This window comes from Podarcis melisellensis (genome assembly GCF_964234715.1).
Source record: "Podarcis melisellensis genome assembly, chromosome: 14".
Taxonomy (NCBI): Eukaryota; Metazoa; Chordata; class Lepidosauria; order Squamata; family Lacertidae; genus Podarcis; species Podarcis melisellensis.
Genome location: NC_138546.1, coordinates 323,183 through 337,379, shown reverse-complemented (window position 1 = coordinate 337,379; position 14,197 = coordinate 323,183). Strand labels below are relative to the sequence as shown.

The 14,197-nt window shown below is 51.6% G+C and overlaps 3 protein-coding genes across 6 annotated transcripts in view; 2 read left to right on the top strand and 1 right to left on the bottom strand.

Moving 5' to 3' along the window:
* GTF3C1 (general transcription factor IIIC subunit 1) overlaps positions 1-7,146 on the top strand; it is a 37,822-nt gene extending 30,676 nt beyond the window's left edge. For 3 of the 4 annotated variants that reach the window (XM_081889046.1, XM_081889045.1, XM_081889047.1), the window contains 5 exons: positions 170-453; positions 2,358-2,904; positions 4,443-4,482; positions 5,918-6,110; positions 6,848-7,146. In XM_081889046.1, the coding sequence (XP_081745172.1) occupies positions 170-453; positions 2,358-2,904; positions 4,443-4,482; positions 5,918-6,110; positions 6,848-7,069 (1,286 nt within the window). In that variant the 3' untranslated portion in view covers positions 7,070-7,146. The other variant, XR_014163030.1, reaches the window with a different exon arrangement.
* A 354-nt stretch (positions 7,147-7,500) lies between these two features.
* On the bottom strand, positions 7,501-9,615 carry POLR3K (RNA polymerase III subunit K). Its single transcript, XM_081889437.1, has 3 exons — positions 9,467-9,615; positions 8,499-8,586; positions 7,501-7,716 (listed from the first exon to the last, which is right to left on the bottom strand). Exons 1-3 carry the CDS (start codon positions 9,575-9,577, stop codon positions 7,589-7,591), a joined length of 327 nt encoding a protein of 108 aa, XP_081745563.1. The 5' UTR covers positions 9,578-9,615; the 3' UTR covers positions 7,501-7,588.
* Positions 9,616-9,623: 8 nt separating this feature from the next.
* On the top strand, positions 9,624-14,038 carry SNRNP25 (small nuclear ribonucleoprotein U11/U12 subunit 25). Its single transcript, XM_081889430.1, has 6 exons — positions 9,624-9,769; positions 9,844-9,940; positions 10,570-10,675; positions 11,821-11,895; positions 13,017-13,079; positions 13,667-14,038. Exons 1-5 carry the CDS (start codon positions 9,644-9,646, stop codon positions 13,069-13,071), a joined length of 459 nt encoding a protein of 152 aa, XP_081745556.1. The 5' UTR covers positions 9,624-9,643; the 3' UTR covers positions 13,072-13,079; positions 13,667-14,038.
* The last annotated feature ends 159 nt before the right edge of the window (positions 14,039-14,197 follow it).

Sequence of the window (14,197 nt, the reverse complement as noted above, 5' to 3'; positions counted from 1 at the left end):
ACACAAGCCCAGTCAAAGCAATGCTTTCATTGCTGACACAGTGGTGTGTTGCATTTTTCATCATTCCTCATAGCAATCCCACCTGACCCCCACATATGTAGCAGAGCGGCTAGCTAGGGTGGCCTGCCGGGCTCCCTCTCTCCTGACCCACCCCATTTTGTGCTTGCAGGTCCACCAGATCTGGAGAACCTCCCCGTCGGAGCCTCCTGCCTCCCCATCGCCTTCACCAGACTCCTTGGTGTCCAGGAAGAAGACTGCCAGGCAGGCCGCCTTCTTCAGTCCCTGGAGCGCCTCTCTTACAGCCCTGCAGATGCTGCCGCCGCCCTGGAAGTCTACAGAGCCATCGGAGAGGCTTCCCACTTTGGGGTGGCCACGGTGGACCTTGCCAGGCAGTTCCAGCCCTACGAAGTGGCCGGCGGGGAGCGCAGGCGGCTCTTGCCCCAGTACCTCCAGGTGGGTGCGATGTCTCGGGTGGATTTTGTCAGGTAGGAAGGGCTTAGTAACGACAGTTCTCCTTCCTGTCTCACGTGCATGCAGGATTTAAAACGCTGCGTTAGCAGAGTTAAAAAGTCACCATCCCTGGAGACATTTAAAACGGAAACTAGAGACTAAGGTTAAATTAGTTTAATTTTGTTTTGTCCAGTTCCAGATAGGTAGCCGTGTTGGTCTGCCATAGTCAAAACAAAAAAAATTCCTTCCAGTAGCACCTTAAAGACCAACTAAGTTAGTTCTTGGTATGAGCTTTCGTGTGCATGCACACTTCTTCAGATACACTGAAACAGAAGTTTCCAGACCCTTCTATATAGTGAGAAGGTGGGGAGGGGTATTACTCAGAAGGGTGGTGGGAATGGGTGATGGGCAGATAGCTGTGATGAGCCTGTTGATGACTCTTAACGACTGCAATAGGTCTTACAGGAAAAAGCAATGGGTGAGAAGGTGAAAGGTGGCTTTGTCATGTATAATGAGATAAGAATCCAATGTCTTTGTTCAGACCAGGTTTCTCCATGGTTTTAAGTTTGGTGATAAGTTGCAATTCAGCAGCTTCTCTTTCCAGTCTATTTCTGAAATTCCTTTGTAGTAAAACAGCTACTTTGAGATCTTGTATAGAATGTCCTGGGAGATTGAAGTGTTCTCCTACTGGTTTCTCTGTCTTGTGATTCCTGATGTCAGATTTATGTCCCTTTATTCTTTGGCGTAAGGTCTGGCCTAACCTTACGCCAAAGAATAAACGGACATAAATCAGGCCAGACCTTACGCCAAAACAGGCCAGACCTTACGCCAAAGAATAAACGGACATAAATCGGACATCAGGAATCACAAGACAGAGAAACCAGTAGGAGAACACTTCAATTTGCCTTCCCTCTTAATAAAGAATCAGGCAATTAACTGTATGGTAAGCGTAAAAACAATGTTTATGTGCTTTAGATAGCCTTGTCCTTGATTTCAGCAGTAACAGCAACAAATACAAGGCAGGCAAATCTACTTTTTAAGTTGCATTCTAAAAATCCAGATGGAACCTTCTCTCAGAGGAGAATGGACAGACATCCTGCTCCATCAAAGGTTTGGCAAGAAGAAAGAGACTGAGCCAAGCAGGAAGGAGACAGTATTAAGATCTTTTGACTCCTTTCCCCACCACAGTACGTAGGGGATATGACCTCAAAAATTGTCCTGTCTGGGAATTCTGCAACTTTGTGGGTCTTAACCCCTTCATATATGGCAAGCACAAATTGTCATTTGGACTGCACAGATCCCCACATGATGATGGAGAGAGATAATAATAATAATAATTAATACCCCGCCCTTCCCAGTTCAAAAACTGGGCTCAGGGCAGCTAACAACAAACTTAAAACACTTAATTGTAAAAGCAGCATAAAATACAGTATAAAAACATGAATAACAATAAAATTCAAAGTTCAGAAATCAATTTAGGGGAAATCCATCTAATAAGCATTAGATAGCTGGCTGAACTGGTCCTACTTGGACCAGCGAGGAGGCCAGGGGAGAATTAGCTGTGGGGTCTCAGAGCGGGTGATCTTCATAAAAGGGGAGGAGGAGGGAAGAGAAGGGAAATAAAAGATCAGGCTGAATTCAAATTAAAGGCCAGGCGGAATAGCTCTGTCTTACAGGCCCGACGGAAGGAGGTTAAATCCTGCAGGGCCCTGCTGTCATGGGACAGAGCATTCCACCAGGTCGGAGCCATCACTGAGAAGGCCCTGGCCCTGGTGGAGGATAGTCTGACTTCCTTAGGGCCTGAGACCTCTAAACTATGGTTATTCATGGACCTTAAGAGATGTAGTTCTGTAGGCTTTTGCTCTGATTCTCTTTGAGGGTGGTCCTGGTTTTCCTTCTCCCCCTAGGACCTCATTGACCTGGAGCATGTGTTAGAAGTCGGCGGCCACACCACCCGGCTGGTGGCAAGGAGATTCGCCGGCCCCTGGCTGCTGCACTCAGTACGCCTCAAGGAGGACGGTGGCGAAGTCCTGCAAGGCAAAGACTCCACTCTCCCGAAGGACCTGGCTGAGTCAGGGGAGACGGAGCTCAGCAGGGCTTCTCCTTCTGCTCTGTCGGAGGAAGAACCAGCGAGGAAAAGGCAGAAGACGGAGGAGAGTCTGGATGGAGAAGCTGCTGCCCAAGGCACCCAGAGCATGCTGGGAGAAGGAGCCAACAGCCCCGTGGCCCTGAATGCCAGCCCTGGTGGCGCAAGGACTCCAGAGATGCAAGAAGGAACGACCACACCAGAGCCAGGCTCCATACGAGGCTGCAGGATAGACGCTGTGGGGAAGGACAGTGGGAAAGAGGCCGCTGGCCTGAGCAGCCAGGAAGCCGAAGACTGTGGTGATCACCCCAGGGAGCCACGCAAGGATCCCGTCTCGCAGCCGGAAGCGGCCCTCGGTGTCTCCAGCAGTAAGTGTGAGGAGCCCCACTGAGCTCCTTCTCCACACCTGGCAGGCAGGAGAAACTTCAGGAATGGGTTGGGGGGAGCCTGCAGCAGGATCAGGCCAAAGGGGGCTCCATCCAGGCCCACATCCTCTTCTCCTAGCGGCCAGCCAGGCAACTCACGGTGAAGCCCCCAAGCAGGACCTCAGCACAACCCCCCCCCCTCGTCCCTCCAGCAACTGGGGTTGGAGTAATAGGGAGGCCCTTTGTGCAGAGGCAATCCATCAGCCATTTTATTTTTATCAATCACTCGTTCCGCCTTTCCACAGTTTCAACCATGCTCTAATAACAATAAATAATTTTTTTTTATTTATACCTGGCCCTTCCTGGTTCAGAAAACCAGGCCCTGGGCATCTAACAACAAATTTAAAACACTTAATTGATGCAACAAAAAACAGCATAAAATACAGTATAAAACGGGAATAACAATAAATTCAGAATTCAAAAATCAATTTAGGGAGGAAATCCATCCAATAAACATTAGATGATCACCAGGGCTAGCTGGCTAAATTAGTCCTACTTGGGCCAGCGAGGAGACCAGGGGAGAGTTAGCTGTGGGATCCCAGAGCAGGTAATCTTCATAAAAAGGGGAGGGGGAGGGAAGGAAGGGCTTGCACCATTTAAATAACTGAATAATTGCAAACATTAGAAAAGTAGTCATAAAAATACATTGAACATTAAAAAGTACACAACCAAATTGCACAATTTCCACGTGAACCATAAGATCCAAAATAAAGGTACAAAGACTTAACAGCACCAACACCAACAAGACATCTCTCCTGCCCCCCAAAAACCCCACAGCTTTTGTAGTCCGTCAGTCATGTCAGTCAGGGCCTCCCCCCCCCCCCCAGACCAGGAGGGGAAAGGCCTGCAAGGCAGGGCTGTCCCCACCCATGCCGTGCCTTTGGCGTGCCGGCTGTCCTGGGGCTCCTGCAGAGCCATGGTGGGGCAAGACCACCTGTCAGTCCACAGGGCCTGCCGTCTTCTTGTTACCTTGTCAGTATTTTCTCTCTCTACAAGAATAATAATAATATTTTATTTATACCCCGGCCAAGACCGGTCTCAGGGTGGCTAACACCAAATATAAAATACAGTAAAAACATGTTGATTAAAATATAGGTTTGAATACAGTTTAAAATAGAGCCTCGTTTTAGTGGTAGCCTATAGATCAAAGCCTTAAGGGGAGAAAACGTCAAATATTCCCCAGGGCCAACTATCCATGCTGGTTCGGCATGGGCCAGCATAAAGAGCCGAGGGGAAATTTATATACAAAATCCTATATAAGGGGTTCTATTAATTTTTTTTTTTAAAGAACTGCTCCTTCCTGGTGGCTGCTTTTTGTTCCCCAAGCCCCTTCCACCTGCATGGGGCCTTCCTGTTCCTGCTTGTGCTGCTCATCCAAACTATCCATGCAGTTGTCACGCAGCCCAGCAATGTGAGGAGGTGGGAAGGACCCCTGTTGTTGTGCTCCTGGTTCCAGTTGTGCTTTCTGCTCTTTTCCCTAGGATGTTCTGCGGGGAAAGTATGGCAGGCAGAATACGAAAGGTGAGTGTGCAGAGCAGATGAAACGAGAGAATTCCCTTTGCCGGAGCAGAGCTGCGTCCAAAGAGTCACAACATAACTTAGTTCCAGTTACAGATAGATAGCCGTGTTGGTCTGCCATAGTCAAAACAAAAAAAATTCTTTCCATTAGCACCTTAAAGACCAACTAAGCATGCACACGAAAGCTCATACCAAGAACTAACTTAGTTTTAACATAACTTAGATTAGAGCAGCTTCGGTGTTGCTTCAACACACCCACTTTGTAGTCGGAGGCAGTTTGGACATTAGCGGCCACATTCACTTGATTCCCAGGACGTGCACCCACCTCAGGAAGTTTTAGGGACTCCCAACTCCCCCATTGGTCAGTTTAAGAAAATCTTGCTGGATCCGACCAGTGGCCCATCTGCTCCAGCATTGTGTTCTCACCAGATATTCTAACGGAACACATTTGGTCAGAGCCTGATGCTGACCCCACCAAGGTCGCAGCCTCAGTCCCTGTATGGGACAGCTGCCTATTCCCTCCCAACTCTACAGCTCTGTGATCCTGTGAAAACCTGCAAGCAGGATCTGAGCACAGGGGCACTACCCCACCCTCCTGCTGTTTCCAGCTACTGGCATTCAGAAGTGGAAACTGGTATTCAGAAGCAAACAACAAGGTATTCAGGTTTCCCCCACCAAACCCCTTGAGAAGTTCCTGCTGCTGTGGCAGGATCTCAAAAGGGAACGAGGCTCCATTTGTGGCCAGGGCAGCACTTGTGCCGGTGGATTTGAGGGGTTTTCAGAGAGGGACTTCCTGCTGATTCCAGTACTTCTGGGACCTCTAGTCAGCTGTATTGTGCTTTGGAGACCCAACCTGCCCCTGGGGGTTGTTCTCCAGGAGGTTGGCACCAGTCTTAAAGATGCCTCTGGCTCTTAAGTTGAGACGCGAGTAGGCCTGGCTGGGACAGACCACCAAAAGCTGCTGGGATCTGCTCACTCACTGTGCTGCAGCCTTCAGCGGGGCCTGGCCTGTGCCTGTGCGTACAAGTGCATTATTTGTTCAATTTGTTAGTTGTTTTACCTTGCCCAAAGCAACTTGCAACCAGCCAACCAAATAACAAAACAAAAGCCCATATAATTAGAACCAAGAAGAAAAATAAATTAGAAACATCCCACCCACTTCTAAAAGGCCACAGATAATCAAAGGCCTGATTATAGAGGGGAGTTTTTGACTGGTGCCTAAAGATCAGGAATGTGCCAGTCAAGCTGGAAGCCACCCCAAAGGCAGCCCATTCTCATGTTACTGCCTTTCGTATTTCCCACACAAGAGGCACACAAATAAGATGATGGTCGCAGGATCCAGGTTGCTTCATGGGGGGAGAGGCTGTCCCCTTTGCCAATACCAGCAGTGGTTCTGCTCCTCTCACTCTCTCTCCTTGCACCTCTGCTCTCAAAACAGCGCTGGTGGGAACATCAGCTTTGTCGGCCGTCCGTGGCGCATCGTGGACGGCAGCCTGAACAAGCCAGTCTGCAAGGGCATCATGGAGGGGGTTCTCTGCCACATCATGACCAAGCCTGGCATAACAGAAGCAGCTCTGTGCCACCACTATTTGGGTGTCCTGCAGCCGGTGGCTCTTCTGGAGATTCTGCAGGTATGTTTGGTCTCCTGGGGTCAAGGTGGATCCCCTCTGCCCAGGTCTTTCCAGCTTACCTGCATGTTGCTGTCTGTGTCCCTTCCCAGTGCTCAGCATGCAAGAACAGCGACCGCTGGTGGCCAAAAAGGGAATGGCCATATCTGCGCAGGCCCAGGGCAGAGGCAGAGGAAGGAGGTCAGCTAGTCCCAGCCTCTGTCTTAAAATAGAAGTTTATATATTTAGCCACATTTGTTTCCCACCCGACTTCCAAGGCCAGAGTAAAGCACTTAGGCATTTTCTGGCAACTCCTATTCAGGAGATTTGGAGATGGAGCTGCACAATAGCGCTGGTTTTCTGCACCCTTGATGGATGCAGAGCAGGACCTGCCCACCCAAACTCCTACCATTGTTAGGGAGCAGAGCCTGGCTGTGGTGGCACAGGGCAAGGAGCAGCCACCTCAGGAAAGGCCACGGTTCTCTTTCTGCCTAGGGAAGGCATTTAGGAGGCACACTCCACCTTAGCATGTGCCCATCAGCAGCTGCTATTTTCTTACATGTTGAAAATGCTAAATGGCCAGTGGTGGACAGAACTGCTTGCACATCTCTCAATAGCTTCAGCCAGCGTGGCCAATTGGGATTCCAGCAACATCTAGAGGGTCCAATTTGCCCCCCACAATGAAACCACTGCTTTCAATACAGCCTATGCCCAACACTTTTTAAAAGATTAGCGTTCAGTAACTCTGTTTTGCTTTACAGGGCCTTGAATCTCTTGGCTGCATCAGGAAATTCCACTTGAAGCAGCAGAGACCAGCCTCGCTCTTCTCGAAGCCGACCCTTGAGGAGGTGGTTGGCAGCCCCAAACTGAGCAGCACGCCAGCCGTCTTCTATGAGCCCACCGTTGACTGCACCCTGAAAATGGGCAGGGTCTTTCCCTATGAACTGAACTGGAACAAGTGGGTGCAGATGGCTCCCTTGTGACGAGGCCTCTTTTGTACAGTAGGACAGGGAATGTCGTTGCGTGCTTTTGCTAATAAAGAGATTGTTTCTGTACCTCCTCCTGACTCTCAGCTTCTGGCTTGACCCCATAACACACAACTGGGAGGATACAGATGGCGGTGGCAGAGTCTGGTGCTGTGGCAGCACAGGGGAAGCAGGTGAAACACCTGAACGGCTCCTGCTGTGGGCAAGGCAGTGGCTCCTCTCAGGTGGGGGAAGCTACTTTCATCTGTGGAACCTCAGCTCAAGCCAGCTTTTTAAAACGTAGCAGAAATGACTGCAAAAAAATAGGATACTCCCCAAGCTCTCCAACTATTCCTCTTGTCCCTTTGAGCTGGTGTGCATTTTGGCTCCGAAATGTGTAGGATGCCACCCTCCCTGCCCTTCTTCCACATAGAGAACGAGAGAACATGTTTGCAGCTCTTTCTGATATATACTGTTTATTATGTACAAAGTAGCAGACACCCGCACCCCAGTTGCCCAGTCAGCTCTACTGCCGCCTCAGTCCCTCCAGCGGTGTCCGCACTGGGCGCTGCAGCACTTGTAGAAGGTGGTCATGGGCTCGTCAGCCGAGCGCGTCTGCAGCTGCATGAAGTAGGCCCGCGGGTGCTCACACTTGGGGCACGGCTCTGGGGGGGGGGGGGCGGAGAGACAAAGAAGAGGGTGTCAGGACCCGGTGGGTGGTGGAGCATCTCCCCCTCCGGGCCTCAAGCACCCAGGCTGGCCAAGGCCAGAGATGATGAGGACCCTCAACCTGACAAGTGGGGTGCTTGTTTTGCATCTCCCCGAGGGCCTGGGAGAAAGATCCCCTGCTTGGAACCCTGCGGATCTGTGGCTGCCAGCCAGCGCTGACCACGCTGAGCCAGGTGGGTCTGACTCTGCGGAAGGCAGCTTCCTGAGCTCTCTCTTAAATCAGAGTCACGGGGGCCAGAACCTTCTCAGCGCGAGGGAACAAGCTACAGGGAACCAGGCAGAGGGCCTTCTTGGTGGTGGCACCCGCCCTGTGGAACGTCCTCCCACCAGATGTCAAGGAAATAAACAACTATCGGACTTTTAGAAAGCATCTGAAGGCAGCCCTATACAGGGAAGTTTTCAATGTTTGATGTTTTATCATGTTTTTAATATTCTTCTGGGAGCTGCTCAGAGTGGCTGGGGAAACCCAGCCAGATGGGTGGGGTAGAAATAATAAATTATTATTATTATTATGGGTTCCACCTTCCAAAGGGGGCTCCAAGGTTCTGTCCCGACCGTCAGCAACTGCAGGTGGGGCAGGGGGAGAGCGGGGCAAACCTGGGATAAGAGCTCGATCCCCCGATGCCTGCGAGGGGGTTAGCCTGGATGACCACTGGGGGTCCCTCCCGACTCCCCTCTGGGAGACCCCGGCCCCCTTTCCCACCACCCCCCTTGGCACCTGCAGTGGAGTCTACGTTCTCCCAGGCGGCGGCCCCTCCGAGCACATCGTCCACCTCCTTGAGCTTTGGGTAGCGCCGGCTCGTCACCTGAAAGTGTTGCAGAAATTTATGTATAGGTTGGGGGGGTTGCCCCTCCAGCAGATATCATGCACATGCAGCTCACTACCAACATCAGCACAATCACTTTTGTGATTTGTCCCCACAAAACACTTCATCACAGTTTCTTCCTATCTGTTCAAAGGGCCTCTGCTGCACGATACCAGATGTAAGAATTCACTGATCAATGTATCTCTGTACTGGCTCACTGGGAAAATTTCAGAAATTTATCTAGACCTGTGAGCTCAGCAACTCAGCAGCCCCTCTGCCTGAGGGATAATCCCTGGCCTCCTGATACCTGAGTGCCAGACAGGTAGCCATTCCAGAAATCACAAACCCAGATGAAGACAAAAGGGTGGGATGAACTTGGCTGGGAAACTGGGAAATGTAAAGATCTCTTTTGTTCCACTTGATGGGTGTTTGGTGGAGGGCAAGGGGAACCATGGGGCAGGGTCCAGGATGCTCAGATTCCTGCCACCAGACCTCCCCTTTCATGACGTAACCATGATGTATGAGTTTGGGGGGCTGTAACATGGGGATTAGCAGCTAATAAAAGTTTGGCTTCTCTCTTCTTCGGGGCTTCCATCTTGTTCCACCTGGTGGCAGGTGGGAGTCCTGTGGCCACAGTCTTCCATCAAGACCAAGCCTCCTGGCTGCTCTTCCTGGCTGGGGTCCTTGTTTTCTGTCCAGCCCTCACATTTCTCCGTTAACCAGTGGCGTAGCGTGGGCTGTCAGCACCCGGGGCAAGGCAAGTCATTTGCGCCCCCTAACCCTGACCCCCCGATGTTGCGCCCGGTGCCCCCCTGCACCCCCCACGCTGCGCCACTGCCGTTCACAAAAGAGACCCCCTCCCCCCCTCCCCTCCCCCTACCTTTCGCGTGACGTTGCGCACGTAGGGGCACGTGGTGCAGGCGAAGCGGTGGCAGCGCGCGCCCTCCTCGGCCACCAGCACGTTCCCGCAGGCCGGGCAGAAGAGCAGCATGGCGCCCCCAGGCCCCGCCCAGGCACTTCCGCTTCCGCCCGGCAAGGAGACCACGCCCCTCCCGAGATGGCGGCGCCTGAGGAGGAGGAGGAGGGCGCGCTGGACGCGGCCCACGCCGAGGTGCTGGAGCTGTGGCAGGCCGGCCTGGCGCGCCTCGTCCGGGACCCGCTGCTCTGCGACCTCCCCGCGCAGGTAGGCCGCCCCAGGGGGCGGGGCCGGGCTCGCCCGTCGATCACCCCGCTGACTCCGCCCCTCTCCCCTGTCAGGTGACCCCCGAGGAGATCGGCTCGCAGGTGGCGCTCGAGTACGGCCAGGCCATGACGGTGCGCGTGCGCAGAGCCGACGCCCCCGAGGCCCCCATGCGTGAGTCGCCCTCGCCCCGCCCCTCGGCCCTGGCCCCGCCCACATGACCCCCCCCGGGCCCTTCCGGGTCCAGACTGGGCAGAAGGAGCGACGCCCAGCAGCCTCCGCCCCCCCCCCGTGGCTTCAGGCGCTGGAGGTGCAGGGAGGAATTACTATTATTATTTATTTATAAATTTATTTATTATTTATTTATTTATACCTATTTATAGTTTTAAATGTCTGACTCTGTATTGTTTTTGATATTTGGTTGGAAGCAGCCCAGAGTGGCCTGGGAGACCCAGTCACATGGGCGGGGTATTAATATTATTAATATTATTATTATTACCCCACCCATCTGGCAGGGTTTCCCCAGCCACTCTGGGCGGCTTCCAGCAAAATATTAAAATACAGTCAGGCAAGCAAGCAAGGCCCTGATTGCCCTTCCAGCCCTTTTCCCCGCACAGAGCCCACTTGGGGGGAGACCCCCCCCCTTTTCTTGCCCTGCAAAGCCCCTCCCTCAGGTGGTGCTGAAGGTGTTCCCAGTGGGGGGGGGGGTTAGAAGAGAGAGTGTCCTGAGCACCTCCTGGGTCCTGGCGGGATGCGCAAGATGCAGCCTGGGGGTGATGGCGACGCTTTCTTCTCCTCCGCAGCCGTGGTGGTGGTGCAGAATGCCAGCGTCCTGGACCTGAAGAAAGCCATCCAGCGGTTTGTGCAGCTGAAGCAGGAGCGGGCAGGGGGCATCCAGCACATCAGCTGGTGAGTTGAGCCCTCCCCCCTGCCCAGGACGGCTGGGGGGTCCTCCTGTGTGACCCTCCCAGGCGGGTGGGCCAGCCTTTAGTCTCCTCGGATCGGCTGCTCCCACCTGCCGGCCCTCCGCCCTCACACTGCCAACAGCCACCTTCTGTGCCAACTTTTAAACGCCTGCCGAAAAGCTTTGTTCCGCCAGGCCTCTGAAGGCGGCTACAAGTACATCTCACCACAATGGTCTGCTGGCGCCTCTTTTTAATTATTTTCCTTTTAACTTGCTTGTTAAATATATTTTTATACCACCGGATCACAAAAGTAAATCACCACGGTGTGCAGCAATATAAAACCATAAAGTAAAATCATTAAAAAGTTAAATGATTTCTGTTACGGAAATTACGGGGGGGGGGACATCTTTAAAGCTGTTAAATGTTACAAATATTATGCATAAAGGTATCCTTTCAAATTGACAGATCAGGGAAGTTGCCTAGCTTTAAAAATCATATAAAATCAACTCCTTTGCTATTTCCTTCATTCCACCCCCAATTTGCTTCATTGGCCAAGGATTTGGAAACCACTGGGTCCCTGCCATAATCCCTCAAGTGGGAGGTCACATACTCACAGGAAGGTACTCATAGGTGTCAATTGCTGGGCAAAGGCACTCCTCCGGACTTGCCCAGGTGACAAACTAAGCAAACCAAAGTTCTATTGTCCCTTTGTAGTAGGTGCTTAGAATCTACTTCCCAATATATATCCTGTTTCCGCCTGTTGTGTTAATCACGTATAACCCTCCCCTTTTCTGATGTAGCAATGATGTAGTGATGATGCTTAATGAACTGTAAGCTGGGATAAGATAGAAGCTTTTAAAAGTCCTTGTCGCCCCATCCTCGGGGTTCAATATTCCTCTTTGAACCTGTTGCGGCAATAAACTTTGGTCTACAGCTGTTTGCTCCGGTTGGTGGCTGGACTCCTTCCTTTATTCCACAGGGACCCGCGGGCTCTGCCCGACCAGCTGGGGGACTGAGCAGCCTTGCACCTAGATTTTTCCGTAACAATTTTACCGCGTGGTTTTATATTGCTGTGAGCCGCTGTGCTGTATTACGACGATAAAGCGGCATAGAAAGTATTTTTATAAATAAGCAAACCTCCCCTTGCAGGAAGTACGTGTGGCGAACATACTGCTTAATGTTTGGCGCAGAGAAGCTGACAGACGACAGGAAAAAGCTGAGAGAGTGAGTCACGGGAGGCTCCGGCCGGCCTTGGTGGGGCTCACCCAACTTGCCTCATTTTGGGGCCGAGTCCGAGGGAAGGTGGGGGGAACACAGCTGGAGTTCATTACAGATTTGTGCAGGGAAAGGAGAGGAGCCCCAACAGTCAGGCGAGGGCAGGAAACCAGCTGTCCTGGGACTTGGGGGAGCCAAAAAAGGGGGTGCGGCTACTGTTCTCTTCTCCAGAAATAAAACATTACGTTTGAAAAGCTGTGACTCTGGACAGGCTCAGGGTGGAGAAAAGGAGCAGGCTGAGGGTGCAGCAATATTCAGCGCAGAACTCAGCTGTTGAATTCAGCATCACACGGCGCAGGGCTGGCCACCCACTCAGGTGGCTTCAAGAGGAGAGGGGGCCAGTTCTTGGCAGATAAGATTAGTGGAAGGGGGAGAATCCCATTACTATTAGAATGGCAAAACAAACTATGTGTAGAAATTGACGGCAATTATTAGAGGCCACTCAAATCAGAGAATAATTAGAGAGTGGGATGGAGTGAAAAAATATCGTTCCGGAATTGAAATATTAATAGAGAATGTGTAAAACGTGCAGGGGTAAGCAAGAAAATAATAATAGAATCAATTGAATAATTATTAAATTATAACAACACAACAAGATGGAAGAAGTAAAAATATTGAGATTACACATGGGGAGTGCAGGGTATATGGGAACCTATAATATCATTTATAATTTAATTTGTTAATTGTGTTGTATTTGCATATAGCAAAGGGAAGCCTAGAGCAATTAGATTATATTTTAATTTAGGTAATCTAGGTAATAGGTTTATGGTAGAAAATGAATATAGATTTTGAATTTGATGTTTGTAAAAAATTTTTGTTTGAAATAATAATATAAAAAGACTATTGGCCCTGTGGACAAAGGCTGTGGTCCCTGGGATGAGCAGTGGGAAGGGGGGGGGTGTTGTGCTGAGCTCCTGTGGGGAGCAGGATGCTGGACTAGACAGAACAGTGGCCTGGTCCAGCTGCTCCCCTGATGTCCCTTGGCCCTTGGGGAGAAGGGTGGGTGGGTCTGTCACGACGGCAATGTGTGTATTTTGGCAGACATGTAACGTGAGCGGCGCTATTTTTAGGTACGGCATCCGAAACCGAGATGAAGTCAGCTTCGTGAAAAAGCTCCGGAAATGAGCTGCCAGGCAAGTCCCAAAATACCCCTGACCTCTTTGCTGGGTCTTCTGTTCCCCACTGCTGTCCCACGTCCCGTGCTTGGCTGCCTCTCAGCAGCTCTGCTGGGGACAGGAGAAAACTTGGGGGGAGCAGTGAGTCTTCCCTCTTTGGGTTGTTTTGGGGGGAGCAGTGAGTCTTCCCTCTTTGGGGGAAATTGTTGTGCTTTTAAGCTGAGCATCTGGGGGTCAGTTTGGGAAATCGTTTTATTCCGTAGCTGGCAGGCAGAAAGTGCCCCCTCCACCAGCTGTGCTTGCCTTTTGGAGAAAGGTGGTAGTGGCTTTGTCAGGTGGGGGGGGGCAGTTTTGTTAGATCCCTCAGCCTCGGATGTGAGCAGGTGCTGAAACCACAAGGCTCATCCTTGGTCCCCATAACCAACCTGACCCCACCAGGATTGGGGGGGGTGCAGGTTTTCTCGCTCTGGACCTGAATGCAGTGAGGTTTTGCAGTGCTCAAGGCAAAGGCTCTGAGCCTCATTCCACTACCCTCAAATATTTGGAGAGCCCAGCAGCTGCTTCTCAGGCCTAAAGGAGCCTTTGGCCCTTGTCTTCCCTTACAGGTGCCCTTTGGGGAGGCTCTCTGAGCGCCGCTTGATGTTTCTGAAATGGGGAGAGGCCACTCTTTGAACGCCACAGCTTTGACTCAGGAACACTTCAGACTTGCACTGCTTCCGTCAGCAACTGAGTCACCCGAGGGACCACTGCTGCCAGAAGGGGGGTGTCGTTTTGGACCCAGGAGGGCAAAGGTGTTTCCTCTGAGGCTGGCAAAGGCAGCTATGAGTCCAGGTTTGAAGAGAGTGGACTGCCTGTGAACTGGGCGGATTTGGGAGAGCAACAGCTACACAGCAGCACCTCATCAGCGGGTGCCCAGTGCCCAGCCAAAGACTCTCACCCGCTGGAGGCGTCTCCCTTAACTGGACTTTCAATAACATGTATGACTTTCAATAAAATGTATGGGCAAACGGAGTCGGCTGTGTTGTGATTTGGAGAAGCGGCTCTTGCAGAATGGGGGTAACGTCCCCAAACCCAGGAGGAGCTTGCAGAAAGCGCAGCCCAAGTGATTTGGGGGCATGGAATCATAGAAGTGTAGG